The sequence below is a fragment of the Raphanus sativus genome, chromosome 5 (assembly GCF_000801105.2).
Source record: "Raphanus sativus cultivar WK10039 chromosome 5, ASM80110v3, whole genome shotgun sequence".
Lineage (NCBI taxonomy): Eukaryota > Viridiplantae > Streptophyta > Magnoliopsida > Brassicales > Brassicaceae > Raphanus > Raphanus sativus.
This window is the reverse complement of record NC_079515.1, coordinates 5,558,067-5,573,071: the sequence shown is the minus strand read 5'-3', so window position 1 is coordinate 5,573,071 and position 15,005 is coordinate 5,558,067. Positions and strand designations below refer to the sequence as shown.

Sequence of the window (15,005 nt, the reverse complement as noted above, 5' to 3'; positions counted from 1 at the left end):
TGGCCCAACAACTGTGCGTGCCTACGTGTAAAAGTGTTCAGAAAGTGAGCCCCTGTCCTCAACGGACAACGGGCCAACAATCCAACACATGTCCTGCAGTTCACGTGTCCTCTCCTCTCGTTCCCTCCCTTTTCTCACCATATTTTGACAATTTTTCATTGCTCTCTTTACACATTACCTTAAAAACAAGAGTTAGAACTCTTTCTAAGCTAAGATTAGAGTAAATATCGAACCCCAAATGATACGTGTATCACTGTAAATTAATCACTATGACTAAGGATTTAGGATGCTTGGGAATCTGCCTTATTATGTTGTCCTTATTATAGGACGGTATTAGTTTTTGCAAGTAGATATGATATTTGTACTCTGAAGTTGTAAAGCGGCTCTCTCTTGACTCTCGCTATAGATTAAAGAACGATTTATATCATCTAATGCAAGTCTTCTGACCTTTTGGGACGAATAAATTTGTATTCTCTTGACATGCACGCAAGACGTCGGTTCTGTATTTTATCAGTTCTGTTTCAATTATTCCGAAAAAGTAAACTCTCCAACAAGCAAAGCATTTTCTCTTTGTGTGATTCCAGTTTCATTTAGCTATTTGATTTTAGATTCTCAGTGAATTTGTGATATGTTTATAGCAAAATAAAGCTAGTTTGACGAACTACATCTATCTATATGATATATTTTAATTTATTTTTTTATTCTTTGTCTTTCTATAAGAGTTTTTGGTGGACTGTGTTTTTAGCAAGTGGCTTATTTTGATATTTATAGACATTAGTGTTCGAATAACTTTCAGTGCTTTATTTATTTAAACTAAAAGAAAAACTATATTATTCGGTCTGTACATAACACCAAAACCATATTCAATACAGACTCCTGGACTCCAAAGGAATAAAACGATAAAGGGCATAAAATATACGTTTTCTTATTAATCAAAGTTGTATGGCAGTCGCAATCGACTCATTCCCCGAGTCTATCTACCAGACTACCGGTGACGTGGGAGTAAGATACTCACACCAGCTAACCACAAAAAACGATAGTAACTTTACACTATAGAAAAATCGATTTCTAACCAGGATCCAAGACCAACAAAAGTACAAAACGATTCTTCCTACAGTGAAAATCACTAGACTACCACGATACGTAGACTACCACGATGCAGTTAACAACGACCAAGCCTGTGAACGTTACGAAACCTAGGAATACTTTACAAGATCCAGTCTATATAAAGGCTTTTGTAGTGGGTTGATCTATACATATCATGTTATTTAAATTTCGTGGTGGAATATATCTTTTAAAGTAAATCACAGAAGCATATGACGTGATCTTGCCTTGATTTATGAATGCTAGTAAATCTTTTAGCAAAAAAAAAAAAAAAAAAAACCACAGAAGCATATACACCATCGATTTATTTACAGGGAAATAGATAAATAGAAAAAAACGTACACAATACACACTAACATGCACGCACCGACCGTTTTATTATGGAAGCAAATAGTTCTCCTCCATCCGTTGCGTATGGACCTACCAAAATAACGTAATTAGGTCGCCTAGATTTTGTAGAAAATCAGAAATAAAAACGACGCGTAGTTTGTCGGCAAGCATATAAAAAACAGAGCACTCTTCAAAGAGGGGACATCTGAAGGTCATAACCCGGTGCAAGCCTAACCGAGTTAACATAATCAGTCGGGCAATGATCCGAGAGACCTGGAATCATCAGTCCTATGATCCTAAACAAGATCCTAAACCATCCTTCTTTATAACCAGGTCCGTAAATGAACCCCATCATCAAGCCTCTAACTAACTCCCAAACCGCGTTTACGCGAGCAAGAATCGCAAAACGCATACCGTAAGGGTTCGGATCCGGTTCATCCTCTGCTTTCTGTTGAACATGCAAGAAAGAACCAATCATTAGTTAATTAAGTCCAAATCTAAAAACCTTTAAAGTTTGTTTTCAGTGATGATAGCATTACTGTCTCGTTGTAGAAACTATCATAGTACAGACAGGCTCCGAAATGCTTGTAGAGGAACGTTTTGTCGTCGTAAGGCAATCTAGGAACAAGGTCGTTGCAGTACACAACTCGAAAGTATCTATCCACAGGGTGATTCAGTTTGGCTTTCATGAAACTACCAATCTCTCTGTTTCCGATCCTAGGTTGTCCGAACGTGTAAACTCCAAGCAGCCTCTCCATCATCTCCGTCTCATCTTTCAACACCAGCAACGTGGGGAACAGAATCGCCAACGCGCCTCCTAAGCTGTGACCCGTGACTACGAACTTGGCGTTTCCGTGCTCCGCAAGCAAACGTTTCAGAGTTTCTCTAACCGCGTAATAAGCGCTTCTCTCTACCATCTCCGGGAGATTCTTGATATGATTCTCTTCCTTGAAGGATCTTAGCTCTACGAGATGGTAGTCGAAAGTGGGAGTGTAGTCTCTGGTACCTAAACCCATTGCTTCGATGAAACCCATGTGAAGCTTACCCACATTGGGGATCTCGTACCAAGAATAGTCGAAGTCAGTTCCCCAATCATCTGCATCAAACGGCTCAGTGCCTCTGAAGCTGATCAGTATCAAGTCTGCATCTTTCTCCTTATCAGTAAGCATAAACACTTGTGTAGACATCTGCTTCTGATAATCTGCAAAGATAACACAAAAGTGTTTGTTCATGTTTAAAAAAAGTAAACAAATGTGCTAAGAGTCTAAAACCATCGTTAACCCCAGTCTCTTAACTGGGTTCTTAGCTTCGACTAAGGTTCTTAGTTTTTCTTAGATTTTAAAACTAAGAACTGTCTCTTAAATAAGAGATATAAGAGCATGATTATTGCTTGGTCCTTATGGTAAAGTCCTTAGTATTCATATATGTATATGTATATACTATATATACGTATATAATTGTTTGTTAAGGACTTTACGGAAACCGAAACCGAAAATTCCTTAATTAAGAGCTTTTCGATTTCGGTTTCCGTAAAGTCTTTAGCGAACAATTATATACGCATATATAGTATATACATATACATATATGAATACTAAGAACTTTACCACAAGGACCATGCAATAATGATGCTCTAATAGCCGTCTCTTAGCCGAAAAATATAAAAGAAATAAAGAAATATCATATCAAATCATAAGTTAAAAACATCAGCTAAGAGAACGGAGTTAATCATGTCCTAACTCTCACCATTCCAACAATCCAAGAACTCCACCAGATTCATCTGCATTCATAAAAAGATTGAAACTTTTAATAAAGTTGGAAACTTTATTTATTATCTTCATGAAAGTTTCTATTTTTAGACTAAACTTACCTTCCAATGGAGATTCACGACGTTTTCAACAACCTTAGCGTTCTCATACGCAAGCTTCGACGCCATCACACACAAATCCACAAGCCCACGACTTCCCGGTTCGATTTCAACCCTCCCAGAAGAAGAACCGGAACTAACCGAATCCTCCATGCACACCAACTGTTCGACGAAACTCCAACCTTTATACAGATCAATCCTCCCATCAAGCTGACCAATCGTACTAACAAAACTCACAGAGCCTCTCTCTGGCACCACTACCTTCGCTGCACAACACAATCACAATCCACATCAAAAATTAATTTTTTTAAATTTCTATCTATCTCAAAGTTTGTACCTTTGATAAACCCGAGAACCAAACCGAAGAAGCCACCATTCGCAGACAAGAGATTGAGCACGAAGTCAACGACCAAACCCGTGTATTCCATTGGTGTACGGAGGAGTCCGATGATCTTACGGACGAGGATCGAGACGACAATGACCCATCGGTGATCATCGATCACCGATGTGGTGCTGATGGAGTAATCATCAGGTCGTTCAAGGAACTTCTTCTTGCTTGTTTCGTTTCCTCTCACACCGTATTGAAAAAGGTCTCTGTATCCACCTCGGTGAGGTCGGATAATCAAGTAGTTTGACCTGTGACCCGGATTTGAACCCGGATCGGGTTCGTTGTCTTTGCGCATGTCTCTTGTTCCCTCTCTTTCTTTGTATCGATCAGATGGAAGGTGGCTTGTAACTCTTTATTAGTGTGTTTGCATGCACTATGACATATGTATATATATCTCTGTTTGTGTTGATTTATGCTTTTATTTGTCACAGAGGCAATGTTGCTTGTCTAGGTTAAAGTTTTTTTTTTTTTTTTTGAAGATTAAATTCGTCAATTTTTACTCTCACTTTTTTTTTCTTTTTTTTTGTTGTATGTTGTCAGTCATTTTTATGTATTAGAGTTGGCAAAATTAACATAAACAAAAAAGAATCTAGTTTGGAAAGTTTAATTCGTGTCCAAAACAAAAACTGCACTGCTCAATGCACTTTTTATTTATTTTTTGGCATCCAAATGATAGAAAGAGAAGCTTATTGTTCACCTACCATTCAACTTTCAGTTGAGTCTCTGTTAAGGAATGTTTTCTTCTGATATGTTCAATGCTTCGTAATAACTCTCTGTTTGTTACTCGTTACGCTTTTATATTACTTCAAACTTGAAGTACGTAGTTTCCTTTTTTGTTCATTAGGAGGAGTTCAGGAATACATCCAAGTACTCTTCTGAGTCAGAACCAACATGTGCTAGTACCTTAAATACGGCGTGAAGCATTCTCCCCACTACGAATTATTCTTCACGACCATTTCTTTAGTCTTAATTCAGGCCGTATCACTGCTGCAGTTTTCATCTCATATTTTAGATACCACTCTACTTTCTTTGCTACTCTAAATCGCTAGATGCTACATATAATTTCAAGTTTTAACGTTGGATATTTGTTTGTGTTCTTTCCTATAGAAAGTTTTTCAAAGAAAAGAAAAAGCTATAGAAAGTCTTGTCATGAATCAAACAAAATAAGAGCTTGCTTTCTTCACGTTTTGTATAAAGAACACTTGTTGGATAAACAATAGTTATTGAAATAACATGAGCAAAATATAACCTGATTTTTACCACAAAACAAAATATTACCTGATATTTAAATATAACAGATCTATCTGCTTCCTTTTTGTCTATTCATCGAATTTTTCGTCAACTATTAATCGATGTAAAATGGACTAATGCCAGAGAATGAAAAAGACCAAATGAAAATTTCTGATAAACGCGGACACGTGTACGTGTACAGAAAGTGGGCTTCGATAACAATGGCCCAACAACTGTGCGTGCCTACGTGTAAAAGTGTTCAGAAAGTGAGCCCCTGTCCTCAACGGACAACGGGCCAACAATCCAACACATGTCCTGCAGTTCACGTGTCCTCTCCTCTCGTTCCCTCCCTTTTCTCACCATATTTTGACAATTTTTCATTGCTCTCTTTACACATTACCTTAAAAACAAGAGTTAGAACTCTTTCTAAGCTAAGATTAGAGTAAATATCGAACCCCAAATGATACGTGTATCACTGTAAATTAATCACTATGACTAAGGATTTAGGATGCTTGGGAATCTGCCTTATTATGTTGTCCTTATTATAGGACGGTATTAGTTTTTGCAAGTAGATATGATATTTGTACTCTGAAGTTGTAAAGCGGCTCTCTCTTGACTCTCGCTATAGATTAAAGAACGATTTATATCATCTAATGCAAGTCTTCTGACCTTTTGGGACGAATAAATTTGTATTCTCTTGACATGCACGCAAGACGTCGGTTCTGTATTTTATCAGTTCTGTTTCAATTATTCCGAAAAAGTAAACTCTCCAACAAGCAAAGCATTTTCTCTTTGTGTGATTCCAGTTTCATTTAGCTATTTGATTTTAGATTCTCAGTGAATTTGTGATATGTTTATAGCAAAATAAAGCTAGTTTGACGAACTACATCTATCTATATGATATATTTTAATTTATTTTTTTATTCTTTGTCTTTCTATAAGAGTTTTTGGTGGACTGTGTTTTTAGCAAGTGGCTTATTTTGATATTTATAGACATTAGTGTTCGAATAACTTTCAGTGCTTTATTTATTTAAACTAAAAGAAAAACTATATTATTCGGTCTGTACATAACACCAAAACCATATTCAATACAGACTCCTGGACTCCAAAGGAATAAAACGATAAAGGGCATAAAATATACGTTTTCTTATTAATCAAAGTTGTATGGCAGTCGCAATCGACTCATTCCCCGAGTCTATCTACCAGACTACCGGTGACGTGGGAGTAAGATACTCACACCAGCTAACCACAAAAAACGATAGTAACTTTACACTATAGAAAAATCGATTTCTAACCAGGATCCAAGACCAACAAAAGTACAAAACGATTCTTCCTACAGTGAAAATCACTAGACTACCACGATACGTAGACTACCACGATGCAGTTAACAACGACCAAGCCTGTGAACGTTACGAAACCTAGGAATACTTTACAAGATCCAGTCTATATAAAGGCTTTTGTAGTGGGTTGATCTATACATATCATGTTATTTAAATTTCGTGGTGGAATATATCTTTTAAAGTAAATCACAGAAGCATATGACGTGATCTTGCCTTGATTTATGAATGCTAGTAAATCTTTTAGCAAAAAAAAAAAAAAAAAAAAAACCACAGAAGCATATACACCATCGATTTATTTACAGGGAAATAGATAAATAGAAAAAAACGTACACAATACACACTAACATGCACGCACCGACCGTTTTATTATGGAAGCAAATAGTTCTCCTCCATCCGTTGCGTATGGACCTACCAAAATAACGTAATTAGGTCGCCTAGATTTTGTAGAAAATCAGAAATAAAAACGACGCGTAGTTTGTCGGCAAGCATATAAACGACAGCCATTACGTGTGGACTAGTCAGATTCGTGTGACCTGGCCTAGTAGTTTAACGGGTTCATTGTTTTTTCTGAAAGATGTATTGTTGTAAGCTACTAAACGCAACTCGTTTTGTGCATAATGATTCGTACTTCTTCTTCTCTTGTTTATTTTTGTCTATAAACTTTGTACTTATCAAAATTAATAGTCCGGGTCAAGTTCCCATTGAAACGAGAATATACCTAAGAACATGATTAGTGGGAATTCTTGAGAATGTGGTTCTTATCAGAATTTAAGAACCGATTCTTAATTTTAACAAAAGATTATGTTAAATATTCCACCCCTAAGAACTCCAGTTAATCATGGTCTAATACCTGCTCCACCATACAATCCTACGAACAAAAACGATAATAAATAATAAACACTAGCATGATAACTAATGTGAGTGTTTTCGTCACCCGACGAATATTTGTAGGTAAACGTCAGGTTTCACAAAGCTAACCTGATTGTGTTTCGTGTTTATTTAATGTTTTCTTGACATCTGTTTTCAAAAATATATATGTACTTGTTAAGTTTGAATGAATGGATCTTGAACATAAAAACAAAAATTGCTGGAGAGATACATCATATCTTTCCTTATTTAATATAGATTGTTCCTTCTTGCTGGCACACGGTTGGCTATTGAAATCTATTTATCAGTAAGCATGTATAACAGTTTCATATTAAATTACATGTATCAAACATATGTAAGAATATAAAACACTCAAAGTTCAAAAAAAAATACGAGAATTTAAGTATATCTTGAGTTCTATTATAAATACATAAATACTAATCTGTTATTTAAGTAGTATATTTCCTTTCAGAAAATAGATAGATATCGCCAATGGTTTCTGCAAATCGTATCAATATAATATAGTTTTCCAATTCTATTTCTCCAGAATGCTAAAATGCAAAACCGTATTTATTTGTCTCGTCGGTGCATTTAAAAGTTAATATCCGAAACACGTATTTTGATGGCCGGTCAAATATTAAGAGCAAGTTAGAATTTTTCAACGAAGACATTACTATAGGGAATGAGAGGCAAACCACGTAGAGTGACCGATTAGCACGTTATTACCAAACAATTATTTCATTTTCATTGGGATAATCTAAACTACATGATTGATTATCCTGATGTATAACTTCTTTTTTGACATTAAAGTTCAAAGTTAACGAAATGATTGGCATAGTGCTGAACCAGGATGCACCATAATTTCAAGTAATTAACCGCTGATGTTAAACCTAATAATTAATTAGTGTAGCAGTGAATAATTATTCTCTTTTCTCATACACTCAAACAAGAATCTCGTGAATTTATTTAAGACGAATTTATTAAATACATTGCATACCCATAATTGCGATATTAATACACATTTTAACACATATACTTATTCACTAATCAGTCGCATGTTATTCACTAATTACCTTTTGTTGTAACACTATTTCCTTTTTAAATTCCACTTAGATGTGAAGGGAAAGTAACTAAATCTTCAAAGCAATGATGGAAAGACCCAATCATGACCAATCTTCGAAGTAAATATGTACTGTATGAAAGCTCCGGTTTATTCACAGAAACAAAAAAAAAGAAAAAAATGTTAGAAGCTTAAAAGAATTAAAATACCGAATAGAAAAGACGACCTCTAAAAGCGCGTCGGGGGCTAATGAAAACTACAGGTAGTTATTATTTTATTTGTATTATTTATATATTTTATTTTATTTTATTTTATTTTATTTTTTTTTTTTTTTTTTTTTTTTTTTATTTGTGGGAATGAGAGGACTGCATAAAAAACCCAAAAAAGGACATGCGTCAGACCATAACCATGAATACACCAACCAATATAAATTGTTCCATAACCATGAATACACCAACCAATATAAATTGTTTTTAAACAAACCTCATTCATGAACATACCTGAAAGGAAAATTAGCATCTCACAAGAGTATCATTAATCAATAAAAAAATTAAAATTAGGAATAATAAAAAATGCAAAAGGAAATGCTAAGCCAAGCCTATTTCAATGGCCTCTTGGATTCTTACTTACAGGCTTATAGCAAATCGCGCCCTCCAGCTTTACTCGATTAACTCGTCTTATGGCTGAAACAGTATAAAATCTAGAGCTAACACAAAAATAATAAAATAAAAATAAAATCTCAGAACACAGAAAAAGTCTAAAAAATCTACAAACTCAAGCTCTTTTTTTTCTCTCCTCCTTTTGGGATTTTGCCATTTGGGTTGTCTTCTGTCTCATCTGGGTTCTAGAGAGAGAGAGGGAGATAGAAGAGAGGAAGGAAGATGAGTGAGAATCATGTGGTATTGGCTCTGTTTATACTCTGCATTGTAGGGTTGAAGCCAAGTTTCATCCTTGGAGACACAGATGCATCTGATAGTGAGTTTTACTCTTCCTCTGCTTCTCCCTCTCTGTTTCCCCCCCAAAAAGTCTCCATCTTTTCTTGTTTTTTTTTTCTTTCTAATCCTTTATTTTGTGTAAGTTTGATCGGTGATTCTGGGTTTTATGTTTTTCATCCCCAAAGCTCAAAACTTTCTGTCCATAAAACCCCTCTCTAACGTTGGATCTGCTTTCACAGAACCAACCAAATAAAGATTCAGTTTAATGGGTTTGAATGTTGTTAACTCTCAAGTTTCTCTGATTCTGAATATGTGCGCAGGTTTGGCGTTAAACAACATGTTCACCTCCATGAATTCACCAGGACAGCTATCACAGTGGACAGCAACAGGAGGTGATCCTTGTGGACAAAAAAACTGGAAAGGCATCACGTGTTCTGGCTCACGAGTTACTCAAATGTAAATTTTTAATCATTTATTTTAAGAATCATCCATCACTGTGTTTCTATCTTTGTATCAATGCCTTAATACATTTGTTTATTTCTTTTAATCTGCTTGCAGAAAGTTATCAGGTCTTGGACTTTCTGGATCGCTAGGATACCAGCTCGATAAATTGACTTCTGTTACTGAGTTGTAAGAACTCATCATGCTCCAAAGTTTCTTTTTTTTTTTCTCTTGATTGGCATAGCTTACAATCTCAAGATTGGTTTTGGTGGAACCCTGCAGTGATTTAAGCAACAATAACCTTGGAGGGGATTTGCCTTATCAGCTTCCTCCAAATCTGGAGAGATTGTATGTTTTGATGATTCTCTCTATATATATATATATGTTTGACAACTTTCTTTCTGTTTGTGTTCCTATGTTGATAAAAGTTTCTGAATTTGTTTTAGGAATCTCGCTAATAACCAGTTCACTGGATCTGCCCAGTATTCCATTTCTCTAATGACACCTCTCAAGTACCTGTAAGTTCTCTGTTTCTTGGTTTAGTTCAGTTACCTATCTTCAGACATTTCTTGGACAAGTTTTGGTTATTTAATGCTCCATGTGTTTTTGCACAGCAATCTTGCTCACAACCAGCTTAAGCAACTAGCTATTGACTTCACAAAACTCACTTCTCTATCTATCTTGTAAGATCCTCTTTTCTCTTTCCTGGGTTAAACTAGTTAACCAACAAATGTTCTGACAAATTCATGTGTGTGTGTGTGTTTCTCAGGGACCTCTCTTCCAATACCATCGCAGGTTCTCTTCCCAACACAATGAGCTCTCTTACAAGTGCAAAGTCAATGTAAGTAGGCCTCCATGAGTTTTGAAAGAACTTTACTCAAGCGAAACCAGTTAACACTAATAACGTTTTATGAACTTAACACAGTTATCTTCAGAACAATCAGTTCACAGGCACCATTGATGTTCTAGCCACACTTCCCCTAGAAAATTTGTGAGTTATATAAAACTTTATCCGGTTTTAATTTTTTTTATCATATATATAAACACCACCTTGATGTTGTTCTTGCTTTCCTTAGGAACATTGCAAACAATCGTTTCACAGGCTGGATTCCTGATTCTTTGAGAGGCATTAACTTGCAGTAAGTCTTTTTCATCATTTGAAACTTTTTTTTTTATTTCTTAATCTCACTAAATGTTGTCATGAATGAATCTTTGGAAACAGAAAAGATGGTAACTCATTCAACACCGGGCCTGCACCTCCACCACCTCCCGGCACACCTCCTATCCGTAGATCACCTACTCCTAAATCCGGTAACAGAGGATCATCCCCATCCAGTGGTGGTGATTCCAGCAGTAGCAGTGACTCCAAGAGCTCAGGGCTTGGAGCTGGTGGAATAGCAGGAATAGTCATTTCGTTGTTGGTTGTAACAGCAGTCATAGCTTTCTTCTTGGTCAAGAGAAAAAGATCAAAGCGGACATCGTCCACTGACATTGAAAGGAGTGATCAAAACGTTAACGAGCCCTTCACAGTCGCCTCCAATGACATTCATCAAGGTAATAACACAGTTAAAAGAATCTCTAGTAATCTATATACATTTAATCATTGTTCTAAAAACTGGTATAGTAGCAACTGTTCCTAATTTTCGTAAAACCGTTTAATCAGTTTAAATCGAGTTTAAATTGTTCTAAATCGGTTAAAATCAGTTTAAATCGATTGAAATTAGTTTAAATACGTTAAATTAAGCAATAGTGTTAATACAAATACACACATTTGTCCAATTATTTTTGTTTGCATTTCTAAATTTGAGAATTCATCAAAGTAATTTTATAATTCATCATAAAAACTAATATATTTTTTTTTTATAAATGTAAGATAAATGGACTAATCCTACTGGCTAGTCATGTACGAATTTAAGTGTTCTTATGTGTGTGTTTTAACTTTGTATTCGTGTTGGTTACAGAGAACAAGTCTATGCAGACACCACCAGTAGTTGAGACAAAGAAGCTGGATACTTCACTGTCAATGAATCTACGTCCTCCACCATCTGAGCGACACAAGTCGTTTGATGAAGAAGATTCAACACCAAGGAAGCCCATTGTTGCAAAGAAACACGCAGTCCTGGTCCCTTCAAACGTGAATGTGTACACGGTTGCAGATCTTCAAATAGCTACCAATAGTTTCAGCGTCGATAACCTTCTCGGTGAAGGCACTTTTGGAAGAGTGTACAGAGCTCAGTTTGATGATGGAAAGGTAACTTAATTAAATTTGAATAAAATCGTTACGAGGGGCTTCTTTAATATTCTCATATTGTGTTTGATCCGATCGATAGGTACTTGCTGTGAAGAAAATAGACTCTTCTGCTCTTCCCACTGACACAGCTGAAGATTTCACCGAGATTGTATCGAAAATCGCGCATTTGGATCATGAGAACGTGACGAAGCTTGATGGTTATTGTTCTGAACACGGACAACACTTGGTGATATATGAGTTTCATAGAAACGGGTCGTTGCATGACGTTTTACATCTTTCGGAAGATGAAAGCAAACCTTTGATATGGAATCCTCGTGTGAAGATCGCTCTTGGCACTGCACGCGCATTGGAGTAAGTATTTTTAAAAACATTTTTAACCGCCGCATCTATTTGCCTATTATTATATGGCAAAGAGTGCTCATGGAAAAGTGTTGTTGCAGGTACTTGCATGAAGTTTGTTCCCCGTCTATAGTCCATAAGAACATCAAATCAGCTAATATTTTACTTGACTCTGAGCTGAATCCTCATCTCTCAGACTCTGGTCTCGCTAGCTTCCTCCCTACTGCCAATGAGGTAATGTACAGTAACCTCCAACATTGCTTGGGGCCTTTCCCTTTCGGTTTCGGTTCGGGTATCTAAAAAAGATTTGGGTACCGTTCGGTTATTTATAAAATTTGGTTCGGTTCAAGTAGCAAAGTTGAAAACCGGATAATATTCTGATTTTTTTTTTTGGTTTTTAGGTTTTCGTTTCGAAAAAAAGGATTTAGGAACCGTTCGGTTATCTATAAAATTTGGTTTTGGTTCAAGTAGCAAAGTTGAAAACTGAAATTGTTTTTGGTCCAACTCGGTTCCAGTTCGGTTCTGGTTTTAATACTTATGATTGTGATACAATGTGCAGCTACTGAACCAAAACGACGAAGGATACAGCGCACCAGAAGTTTCAATGTCAGGCCAATACTCTTTGCAGAGTGATGTTTACAGTTTTGGAGTAGTGATGCTTGAGCTTTTGACCGGAAGAAAACCATTCGACAGGTACACTATTATTGCAATCCAAATATAATCGGTTTTTTAAGAGTGTGAAACAATGTTCTGAAGTAGTTAAGTAATTACAGCACAAGGTCAAGATCTGAGCAGTCATTGGTGAGATGGGCAACACCTCAGCTTCATGACATTGATGCATTGAGCAAAATGGTTGATCCAGCTCTCAAAGGGCTTTACCCTGTTAAATCTCTCTCCCGTTTTGCAGATGTTATCGCACTTTGCGTTCAGGTAACGTATACATAGAAATGTGTGTGTATGTGTGTACATGGAAAGAATGAGATCTGAATGTTTGTTTTTTTGTAATTTTCTTGTAAACAGCCGGAGCCAGAGTTCAGACCACCGATGTCTGAAGTGGTGCAGGCGTTGGTTGTGTTGGTGCAGAGAGCTAACATGAGCAAGAGAACTGTTGGAGTCGGATCTGGTAGCTCCGGAGCAAATGATTACATGTAAATTCTTTACCTGAGAGATCCAAAAAAAAAAAACAACAAACAAAAAGCTTTACTCTTATTATTTTGAGTCGGAGGAGAACAAGTGACAAGAGACGAGAGACGATCAACAACAAACCAAAGTTTTCTTCTTTTTATTCTTATTTTTCATAAAACTGAGAGAATAACAACAACAGACAACAACCTTTACGCAGTGTACAATCTCATGTGTTTCTTTGTAATGTGTTCCCGAGTTGTAGCCTTTTTTAGTTTCCAACAACATTGAACAGAAAAAAAACATGTCCTTTTGTGAGTTCCGAGCTAATACGGTCTTTCCCATTTGTATTATTACTATTTTCTTAAAATAATTTTAGGTGTTAATAAAGAAAATATAATTAACGGTCTTGGTTTTAGCGATCTCGGTTGTCAGTAACCGGCATCGAATGCGATCGACTGAGATTAACCGGAAGGTCCGGAACCGTTTGTTAACCCGACCCGGAACTCAAATGGCACGTGGTGATCTACTAGACTTTTGAGTACACCACGTGGACATTTTAGTGACACGTGACAAGCAGTGGATAGTAGTAATGCACCACACCTCACGTTCATATATAGAAGGTCAAGCTTAGGAACGATCAAAGGTAAGGATCAAGCTAGAAAAATGATGATCGGAAAATGGTCGGGATCTGTAAGAGCCGCCGGAAAGTGTGAAGGTCTGTACTACGGCGTGAGGACAATGGTTGGAAAAGCCTCGAACCGAGCGGGTGTTCATGGTTCCAGGACTCCTGACGCTAAATCACTTGACAATGTAAGTTTACAGCATATGTAGCTACTAATTAACTGAGATTACAAGGTTTCAACATGTTCTCTGTTATTAAAAAAAACATTTGTCTTAGTAGTAATTATGAATTTTTTTTTCTTGTAATAGGAGGAAGAGATTAGGGAGAGGATTAATAAAGGGAAAGAAGACAGAGAAGAGAAAAGAAGAGAGACCGAGAAAAAAGTTGAAGGCTCGCAAAGATCAGAATCCACGGGCGATGATGATGCATCCTCCTCTGGCCGGTGATGAGCCTAATGCTTCATGGACATTTTCTAAATGTTACTCTCGAGAATTTACCTAGGTGTATCTTTATATGTTTTCTTGGACTCATCTTTAGGCTTCAACTAAGATATTTCATTTTACCAAATAAAGTTCATGACCACACCTAGATATATATACACACACACACATATACAAACACAGATATTGAATAAATAAGACCTAGAAACTACAGTATCATATAATCATAACAAATGTAACTTTATTTCTGAGTAGCAGAAATTTTATATTAGATAATAGTATAATACTACCTCCGTTTCTAATTATAAATAGTTTTGCTTAAAAATACAAATATTTTGAAATTTATTATTTTTTTAAAAAAATATTTAATCAATTAATTTAACTAGTTATAAAAAACATAACATTATTTCATTAGTCACACAATATTCAATGAATGAAAATGTGCATTGAAATATGTATATTATTTATATTGTGAAACAAACATTTTTTGCTAAAACTATTTACAATTGGAATATGTATATTATTTATATTGTGAAACAAACATTTTTTGCTAAAACTATTTACAATTGGAATCAGATGGAGTAGGTTTAGACAAATCTATTTTTCGTTTGGTAAAATTTTATATACTTCCTAGATTAGTGAAATTACTATTATAAAATCTTTATTTTC

The 15,005-nt window shown here is 35.8% G+C and overlaps 3 protein-coding genes across 3 annotated transcripts; 2 read left to right on the top strand and 1 right to left on the bottom strand.

Moving 5' to 3' along the window:
- Positions 1 to 1,376: 1,376 nt before the first annotated feature.
- LOC108838732 (triacylglycerol lipase OBL1) lies at positions 1,377 to 4,131 on the bottom strand. The gene is made up of 5 exons (XM_018611610.2): positions 3,636 to 4,131; positions 3,302 to 3,564; positions 3,178 to 3,211; positions 1,974 to 2,635; positions 1,377 to 1,882 (listed from the first exon to the last, which is right to left on the bottom strand). Exons 1-5 carry the CDS (start codon positions 3,979 to 3,981, stop codon positions 1,625 to 1,627), a joined length of 1,563 nt encoding a protein of 520 aa, XP_018467112.2. The 5' UTR covers positions 3,982 to 4,131; the 3' UTR covers positions 1,377 to 1,624.
- Positions 4,132 to 8,716: 4,585 nt separating this feature from the next.
- On the top strand, positions 8,717 to 13,589 carry LOC108862383 (protein STRUBBELIG-RECEPTOR FAMILY 7). Its single transcript, XM_018636489.2, has 16 exons — positions 8,717 to 9,158; positions 9,439 to 9,574; positions 9,677 to 9,748; positions 9,842 to 9,907; positions 10,006 to 10,077; positions 10,174 to 10,242; positions 10,329 to 10,400; positions 10,485 to 10,550; positions 10,636 to 10,698; positions 10,782 to 11,113; positions 11,521 to 11,810; positions 11,890 to 12,161; positions 12,251 to 12,383; positions 12,709 to 12,842; positions 12,923 to 13,079; positions 13,170 to 13,589. Exons 1-16 carry the CDS (start codon positions 9,065 to 9,067, stop codon positions 13,299 to 13,301), a joined length of 2,160 nt encoding a protein of 719 aa, XP_018491991.1. The 5' UTR covers positions 8,717 to 9,064; the 3' UTR covers positions 13,302 to 13,589.
- A 305-nt stretch (positions 13,590 to 13,894) lies between these two features.
- Positions 13,895 to 14,484, top strand: LOC130495104 (uncharacterized). The gene is made up of 2 exons (XM_056986211.1): positions 13,895 to 14,084; positions 14,205 to 14,484. Exons 1-2 carry the CDS (start codon positions 13,938 to 13,940, stop codon positions 14,340 to 14,342), a joined length of 285 nt encoding a protein of 94 aa, XP_056842191.1. The 5' UTR covers positions 13,895 to 13,937; the 3' UTR covers positions 14,343 to 14,484.
- Positions 14,485 to 15,005: the final 521 nt, after the last annotated feature.

Coding starts and splice junctions, on each gene's coding strand:
- LOC108838732 (XM_018611610.2), bottom strand. CDS start 3,981: ATGCGCAAAGACAACGAACCCGATCCGGGTTCAAATCCGGGTCACAGG. Junction 3,212..3,301: donor TCGTGAATCTCCATTGGAAG/GTAAGTTTAGTC, acceptor TTATGAATGCAG/ATGAATCTGGTGGAGTTCTT. Junction 1,883..1,973: donor ATAGTTTCTACAACGAGACA/GTAATGCTATCA, acceptor CATGTTCAACAG/AAAGCAGAGGATGAACCGGA.
- LOC108862383 (XM_018636489.2), top strand. CDS start 9,065: ATGAGTGAGAATCATGTGGTATTGGCTCTGTTTATACTCTGCATTGTA. Junction 9,159..9,438: donor AGACACAGATGCATCTGATA/GTGAGTTTTACT, acceptor ATATGTGCGCAG/GTTTGGCGTTAAACAACATG. Junction 13,080..13,169: donor TTATCGCACTTTGCGTTCAG/GTAACGTATACA, acceptor TCTTGTAAACAG/CCGGAGCCAGAGTTCAGACC.
- LOC130495104 (XM_056986211.1), top strand. CDS start 13,938: ATGATGATCGGAAAATGGTCGGGATCTGTAAGAGCCGCCGGAAAGTGT. Junction 14,085..14,204: donor ACGCTAAATCACTTGACAAT/GTAAGTTTACAG, acceptor TTCTTGTAATAG/GAGGAAGAGATTAGGGAGAG.